This window comes from Fusarium tjaetaba (genome assembly GCF_013396195.1).
Source record: "Fusarium tjaetaba strain NRRL 66243 chromosome Unknown NRRL66243_c0000011, whole genome shotgun sequence".
Classification (NCBI taxonomy): Eukaryota; Fungi; Ascomycota; class Sordariomycetes; order Hypocreales; family Nectriaceae; genus Fusarium; species Fusarium tjaetaba.
The window spans coordinates 163,597-171,149 of NW_023501207.1; the positions used below are offsets into that span (position 1 = coordinate 163,597).

Genomic DNA, 7,553 nt, shown 5'->3' on the forward strand with positions numbered 1-7,553 from the left:
CTCCGGCACTAGTGGCACTTGAAGTGGGGGAACACTAACCTTAGGGAGCAGCATAGTGCAAACTGAGGGGAAAGGGAATGTCACCTCATAAATGTTAGTGTGTGTGAGCATACCTACCCCAGACCCCCAAGAGGTTAATGCGGGGGGATTTGCTACATCATGGGGGTTGCCTCTAAAGGATTTTCACATTTAAAAAAGGACTTCGCTGGTTGCTAAATTGTTTGCTATATCTTGTGTATTCTCTAACTCTAACTTGATTACCAGAGATCCTAAGATATCATGGCAACATCCCGAAAGGCACAAACTGGCGCGGCCGATCCGCTGATCCAACAAATCGCAGACAAGGATCGCGTACCTTGGTACAACAAACCAAACCTGCGCTATCTTTACTTGATGCTTTTCCCAACATGTATGGGAATCGAGCTCACCTCTGGCTTTGATTCACAGATGATCAATGCTCTTCAAATTGTGCCAGCGTGGCAAACCTGCAAGTTTCAGTATTCATATGATAATGTATCAGACACTTATATACCTAGACTTTGCCGATCGTCCCAATGGCGAGTTCACTGGTGAGCTAAAAGGTATCATTGCCGCTGCCTACTCGCTTGGCGCGATGCTCTCGCTCCCCTTCATTGGCGTTATAAACGACAAACTTGGTCGAAGATGGTCAATCTTTGGGGGGTCTGCCATCATGGTCATTGGCTCCATTATGCAGGGGTTTTCGGTAAATGGTGAGACTGAAGTGCGAGATATTTGAGGGTTGTGCTAACTAATGTCAGCTGGCATGTATATTGCCGCTCGAATCTTACTTGGTTTTGGCATCCCGGCGTGTATCGTGTCCGGATCTTCCCTCATCGGTGAGCTTAGCTACCCCAAAGAGCGTGCATACCTCACCTGCTTCTTCAATGTCGCCTTTTACTTTGGTCAAATCACAGCTGCCGCCATCTGCTTCGGAACGAATAGCATTACTGGAAATATGGCGTGGAAGATTCCGTCTTGGCTGCAGATGGCACCTTCGTTGGTCCAGATGGCATTGATCTTGTAAGTCTACATCTATCAGGCCCATATGCCTCTATAATAACGAGTCCCTAGCTTCATTCCAGAAAGCCCCCGTTGGCTCATTAGCAAAGACCGTAGCGAAGAGGCGTATGGCATCCTGGCCAAATATCACGCAGAGGGTAACCGCGACTCCAACTTTGTCAAGGCAGAGTTTGCTCACATGCAGACAATCATCCAGCTTGAGATGGAGCACTCAAGCAAGTCACACATGGACCTCATCAGAACGGCCGGGATGCGGCGCCGCACCTTGATCACTGCAGGCCTCGGGTTATTTACGCAATGGTCGGGCAACACGCTCATCTCGTACTATCTTAACGATATTCTTGAAATGATTGGGCGCAACTCGTCCATTTTCAAACAGCAGATCAATGTAGCGCTTTCGTGCTGGAGCCTTGTGTGCGGTGTCGTCATCGTCTTGACATGCGTTCGGTTGAAACGCGTGACAGCAGCATATATGTGTACCATTAGCATGCTGGTCATCTACGTCGCTTGGACTGTGGCTATGGAGAGGGCGACTGCCGCTATAAACGCTGGAAGACGAAACAATGGTGCGGCTGTGGCAGTTCTATTCTTGATATTTGCATACAAGCCTGCGTACCAGATCTTTTATAACGCTTTGACGTACAGTAAGTGACCATTCTCCTTTTTGAGCTGCGGCTAGGGGCTGACAATGACGCAACAGCTTATCTGGTAGAGATCTGGCCCTACGCTGAACGATCACGAGGTATTGCCCTGCAGCAATTTTTCAGCCGCGGTGCTAGCTTCGCAACGACATTTATTAACCCAATTGGGCTTGAAAATATTGGTTGGAAATATTTTATTTCTTACTGTGTCATTCTAGCCCTCGAGATTGCATTCGTCTACTTTTTCTTTGCCGAAACGTCAGGAAGAACGCTAGAGGAATTGGCATTCCTCTTTGAAGACAAGGAGTTGGCCGAGGCGGCAAATGATGCAGCCATGAAGGCATCGGATCACGCGCGAGTTGAAGAGGTTGAAATGACTCGGGACGGAAAGGCTGCGTGATGTTGCAAGAGTGGAGGACAAATGTGCATGGCAGTATGTAACCGAGAACGAAATCCTCTTTGATAACAGTGTTATTTTGAGTTGATAATCCCCACAGCTGATGGCTCACATCACGCGCCTTACACACACGAGAAGGAAATCCGGGCCAGTTGCTATCTCCAAATCCAATATAAGTGACAAAATTTGGCTGTGTATTTGTCTGCATATTAATGAAATATGGCGTGGAGGATTTTGTCGTAGCTAGAGATTGCACCTTCATTGGTCTGGATGACCTTGATCTTGGAAGCCATATCTATCAAGTCTGATATTGTATTAGCTAGCATACCCACTCACTAACTTTCAGGTTAAGAAATAACTACTCAAAGGATGCTTCAGAACTAGCTTTTCCAAGCTCATCATGCCTTCGGCTGCACGGCGGATGCCGCCAACTCCAGCCTCTACATCAGTGACAACCGTGACGGTATGGCCCATCTGTACCACCTGCCAAAATATACTCTATAACACTGTACACACGAATAGATGAATCTGGATCTTGAGTCGCACCCATAGTATTGAGATTACCCTTCGGCCGGTACGAAGTGCAGAACCCAAAATCAGATTCTGTAGGAACTGGGAGCGCGCAAGCGAGAGGCAGGATTACGGCTATCTAGAAATCTATTCCAAACCCATACTTAACAATCTGTTACCATATTCCATGAAATAGTAGTCGCCATAAACCAAACCATGATTTGCGTACACCCTGAGGGAATTCTCGTTGTTGTTGGCCGTCCCATGCTTCAATAAACCGGCAAAGGTATGACCTGGGGAGACATCTCTAACCTCAACTTGGCCATTTGCGCCACGCACAATCTCAGCCTTCTCGGGCGCCAGCGAAAAATTGACAAGGTCCCTCATAATGTCCAAAGAGGCGTTTCGGAATCTTGTGGCGAGATGGTCGTAACCTAGACCGGCCAGACCTTGAGACAAGACCAGCATTCCGTCAGCAGCAATCGCCCCAGCAGAGGAGTCCCTTAACGGATTAGCTGGGTCGCCTATGGGGGCATCAAAGTCCCATAGTGGTACATGACGTCCACGACGATGCCGGCCCGTGGAATTGTCAACCATGCCTTCACCGATTCTCGTCTCCACACAGCCAGGACTGGTCTCTAGCCGGTAGAGGAAATACTCTGCCAGACCACATGAGGCCTGCAGGAACTTCCTGTCCTTTGTCCACATATACGTTTGTGCGTAGCCAAGTATTCCCCATGCCTGGCCACGAGCCCAGATTGATGGATCCGAATAGCCCTGTGCTGTGAAATGCTGCTTGATGAGACCGGTCTTGGGATCGACATTGGCAACGTGGTACGAGGAGTACCACTGGCCACGATAGGCATCTTCAGAAACTACTACTTGAGGCTCTGGTCGGAGGTGCGTTCGAAGGAGAGTGGTGGCGTGGGTAGTGGCGATTGCACATAGACGCTCGTGGTCGCGAGAGTGACTGGCGGCATAATACAGAAGATCCATGTTGCACATGCTGTCGATGATGAGAATGCAGTTTGTTTCTTGGCATGTGATCTGAATGTTTTTCTGAATGCGCTCATCCCAGCTTCGAATAGCCCCAGCCGAGGGAACAAATCTGGAAGCCAAGCTATCTGCCGCTTGTAATATAGTGTCCAAGCTCTCGGCATTACCAGTGAGCTCCCAGTCTCTCTGCAGCGCCGGCATGATCATGAATCCCAGATCATGGGTGTCTGTCCTACTGGCCATGGCGTGCAGTGGCTTAGTCCATGAGCGACATAGCGACTGCAAGTCAGACCGGATCCGGGCAATGTCCACGGAGCCTCCAGAAAGGGAAAATTGAGGCGACAATCGAACGCTTTTCGGGTATCGAACCAATCGCTCGAGCAGACAATAGAGAGACCCCGGAAAGAATCCAGAAGTCCAAAATTCGGGTTCCCTCATCACATAGTGACCTTTTTCGGCGCCGTCTTGAGGCACTTCCTCTGGATACGCGTTGGGGATGAAGTCAAGGCTCGGTGCTCCGCTGTCATTGGAATACATTATAGGCTCAATGGCAGTTCTGTAAAGCTTTGCGACCACGTTTTCAGCGAAAAGCTCTGACAAATCTTGGCCAATTGTCGTTTTGGGATACGTAGTGGCCGTCATTTGGGCTGGTGGGGATAAAGGCGTGTCATGCAAGACTGTTGTCGACTTGCTCGACTCACTCGACTCGGGGAGAAAGGAGGGGCCTCCCATCCCCGAGCCCGCTGACGCGCCCTCTTGAGAGCAAGGAGTGATTTCAAAAGTCATTTTGATGGATTGATGGTTAGCCATTTTGAAGGGGAAATAGACAGAAGAGTCAATCATTGACGGGTGAGAATACTGGAGTTGGCTCTGTTCTAGACGTATTCTTGAGATAATTCATCAGGCACCTGTCGAGAGCCATCCTCATTTTACATATACACGGTAAATCGAGGCTGTCGCCGGGAGAAAACATCATACTCCGCACAGTTCGGAGGATTGTTAACCTGATCACCCATGGATGGGCCGAAGCCCGAAATGTGCGCATCATTCATCAAATACAGACTTGGTCAGGAGACCTACAATTTGTTCTCTGAGGATGATTTGGATCTGCAATCCATTGATTCGTACCAACGCCCCCACCCAGGGTGAAACCCCGGAGTTGGATGCTCCGTCAACTGCTCCGAGCTCCGAGCGGCCCCGCTTGATCATCCATCCAAGTGGATGATTAATAAATTGCGCACACATGTCTAGTTGGTCGTTGCCGCCTTGAATCAGGGCATTTCTCGTGTCTTGTCTTCTATAGCAAGCTGCTCAGATTAGCAAAGTATTTCCAATTGCCCTCACCAACATGACTGGTTTGAAAGGGTTCTCAGACAACCCTTTGCGCACACGTGCAGATCTCGTCGTGGCCGTGAAAGCTCTCATCTCGCCTATCGAGCGGTACCGCTCCCGTCTCGGCGCCCGCGTCAAGATTCACCCGGCTTCTTGCGCCGGTTTTGACGACGTTGCTGCCCAAATTGAGGGGTTTTGTAGACCTCTCCTGGGAGTCTCTGCGATCCTTGAAGATGCAGTGACCTTGGACCGGTGGTGCCAGGGTCTGGCGGCCGGAGTTGATGTTGATGGTGATGAGTATTGGGGCGACATTGGCGATTTTGATCAGAGAATGGTAGAGACCGAGTCGATTTGCATCGCCATACTTACATCGCCTGAAGCTTTTCTCTCCAGAATGAGTGGTAAGACAAAGGCCGACCTGGTAAGATGGCTAAGACAAATCAATAGCAAAGACATGCCTCAAAATAATTGGCGCTGGTTCCGCCTCTTCGTCAACATGACGCTGACACAAGTTTTGGGAGTTCCGAGAAACGAGGTAGACGACGTGATGAAGATGGACTTTTCTCTATTGGATAGCTTTTACATGGGCGACGGATGGTCAAGCGACGGACTTTGGACGGAAGACAGAAAGCAGGCTGACTACTACTCTAGTAGCTTTGCAATTCACTTTGCGCAGCTTCTATACGTCCGGTTTGCCGAGGGAGACCAAGACCGTGTCCAGAAATACAGACAGCAGGCAAAGGAGCTTTCATTGAGCTATTGGAGATATTTTGACGTCAATGGTGAGTCTTATCGGGGTCTGCTTGCCTCCTACCCAGCTAATATGACCTTGACTAGGGGCTGCAATTCCTTTTGGCCGCAGTCAGACATATCGATTTGCCTTTGCCGCATTCTGGAGCGCTGCAGCAGTCGCGGGAGTTGAGCTGCCGCCGCCTATGGACGGCATCGGTACTGTTAAAGGAATGCTTTTGCGCCATCTACGTTGGTGGACGCGTCATGGTGATATGTTCAACTCGGATGGTATTCTAAACATTGGGTTCGCATACCCCAACATGTATCTTGCCGAGAATTACAACTCCCCCCAGTCTGTGTACTGGTGTTTGAAGAGCTGTATTGCTCTCATGCTGCCTGAGAGCCATGAGTTTTGGCAATGTCAAGAATTACCACATCCCCTTCAGCAGAGTCCAGGGACGCTTGAGGTCTGCCAGTTGTTACGGCCACCGCGGCAGATTATCAACAGCACCCCTGAGCATCATTACTTGTTGTCGTCTGGGCAGATGACAGCGTGGCCACATAAGGGAAACGACGCAAAATACTCAAAGTTTGCCTACTCCTCGTCGTTCGGCTTCAGTGTGCCATCGGGGACCACACTGAGCCAGTCTGCACCCGACAGTACGCTTTCCATCAGCATTGATGGCGAGCAGACGTGGCAGGTTCGTGGTAGGAATCTGAGCGACACGAAAATTGAGACCATCTCATTGAAAGACGACCACGTGCAGGGGTTGACTTGCACTTGGAAACCTTGGAAAGCACTAGATCTGGAGATTGAGAGTACAGTGGTGCCGATCGCAGAACATTTTCCGGGATGGCATATTCGCGTCCATACTGTCCGGTGGTCGCGGAGTGCCGAGGCCAGCTTTCTCGGAGAAGCCGTAACACTGGTGGACGCAGGCTTCGCAATACCCTCCCTAACAGCCGAGGGTTATCCAGTGCCACAATTGCCACCTGGTCTAGAGTTGCAGAAGGAGGGCCTCTTCTATGAAGCGGCCACCGCTTTGGCCATTTCTAAAGCCGGTGCTGGGGGTATCGTGGATATGAGTTCCGAGTCACAGGCGTCGCATCAACGAGAGAGCCATGCCTTTATACTGGACGCTGATGCTAACACGAATCTAATGTCGCCAAGGACAGCAATACCTTGTGTGAAGCACCACCTGAGGCCGGGACTGGCAGAGGATCCTGATCAAAGAAGAAGATGCCTTATTACTGGTGTTTTTGCAATTGGGGTGTCTGGAATGGCTTCTCCAGATATCAATCGTATGTGGAAGACAAGACCTGTTATGTTACCAGTTGCCTGTAGAGTGACACAAGACCTACCTACCAGGCTACCCACTCTGCACCCTTTACTGTTGTTCCACGACAATACACGCGAAAATTAACTTTCCCTCTCTCTCTCTAAAGACAGTCATGGAGTCGTCTAACCTGAAAGACTATATTGAGCATAATGGCATAGAGAGCGCAATGGATTACGGAAGTTAATATTATAATTATTAAATTAAGTATTACTAGTATTACTGCCCTATATAGGCTTTTATAAAGAGAACTTAAATTTAAAGTTATTATATTTAAGGCTTATAAGATTTATTTTAATATAACTAGTTATAATAATAACTATATTATATTATAACCCTAGGAACTATTAAGACGCGATTAGCCGGATATCGTTTACTAAAATAAATAATTTCACTTAAAATTTAGACTTAAATTAAGTAACGTTAGATTAAGTCGCTAATTAGTTTAAATTAACCCTAACCTTACACTTAGGGTTAGCTAGTAGCAGCTTAGGGTTAGTGCAATATAGAGGAAAGGGAACTTTAATTAATAGAGAAAAATAACAAGACTACTTTTCTCTTTACTTT

At 48.6% G+C, this 7,553-nt stretch overlaps 3 protein-coding genes across 3 annotated transcripts; 2 read left to right on the top strand and 1 right to left on the bottom strand.

Moving 5' to 3' along the window:
* Positions 1 to 279: 279 nt before the first annotated feature.
* Positions 280 to 2,082, top strand: FTJAE_412 (general substrate transporter; the record flags this gene model as incomplete). The annotated part of the gene is made up of 5 exons (XM_037350492.1): positions 280 to 409; positions 537 to 731; positions 780 to 1,041; positions 1,093 to 1,685; positions 1,742 to 2,082. 5 exons carry the CDS (start codon positions 280 to 282, stop codon positions 2,080 to 2,082), a joined length of 1,521 nt encoding a protein of 506 aa, XP_037212530.1.
* A 654-nt stretch (positions 2,083 to 2,736) lies between these two features.
* FTJAE_413 (unsaturated glucuronyl hydrolase) lies at positions 2,737 to 4,395 on the bottom strand (the record flags this gene model as incomplete). The annotated part of the gene is made up of 1 exon (XM_037350503.1): positions 2,737 to 4,395. One exon carries the CDS (start codon positions 4,393 to 4,395, stop codon positions 2,737 to 2,739), a length of 1,659 nt encoding a protein of 552 aa, XP_037212531.1.
* A 538-nt stretch (positions 4,396 to 4,933) lies between these two features.
* Positions 4,934 to 7,173, top strand: FTJAE_414 (dihydroxyacid dehydratase; the record flags this gene model as incomplete). The annotated part of the gene is made up of 3 exons (XM_037350514.1): positions 4,934 to 5,699; positions 5,755 to 6,951; positions 7,100 to 7,173. The coding sequence occupies 3 exons, from the start codon at positions 4,934 to 4,936 to the stop codon at positions 7,171 to 7,173; spliced, it is 2,037 nt and encodes a 678-aa protein (XP_037212532.1).
* Positions 7,174 to 7,553: the final 380 nt, after the last annotated feature.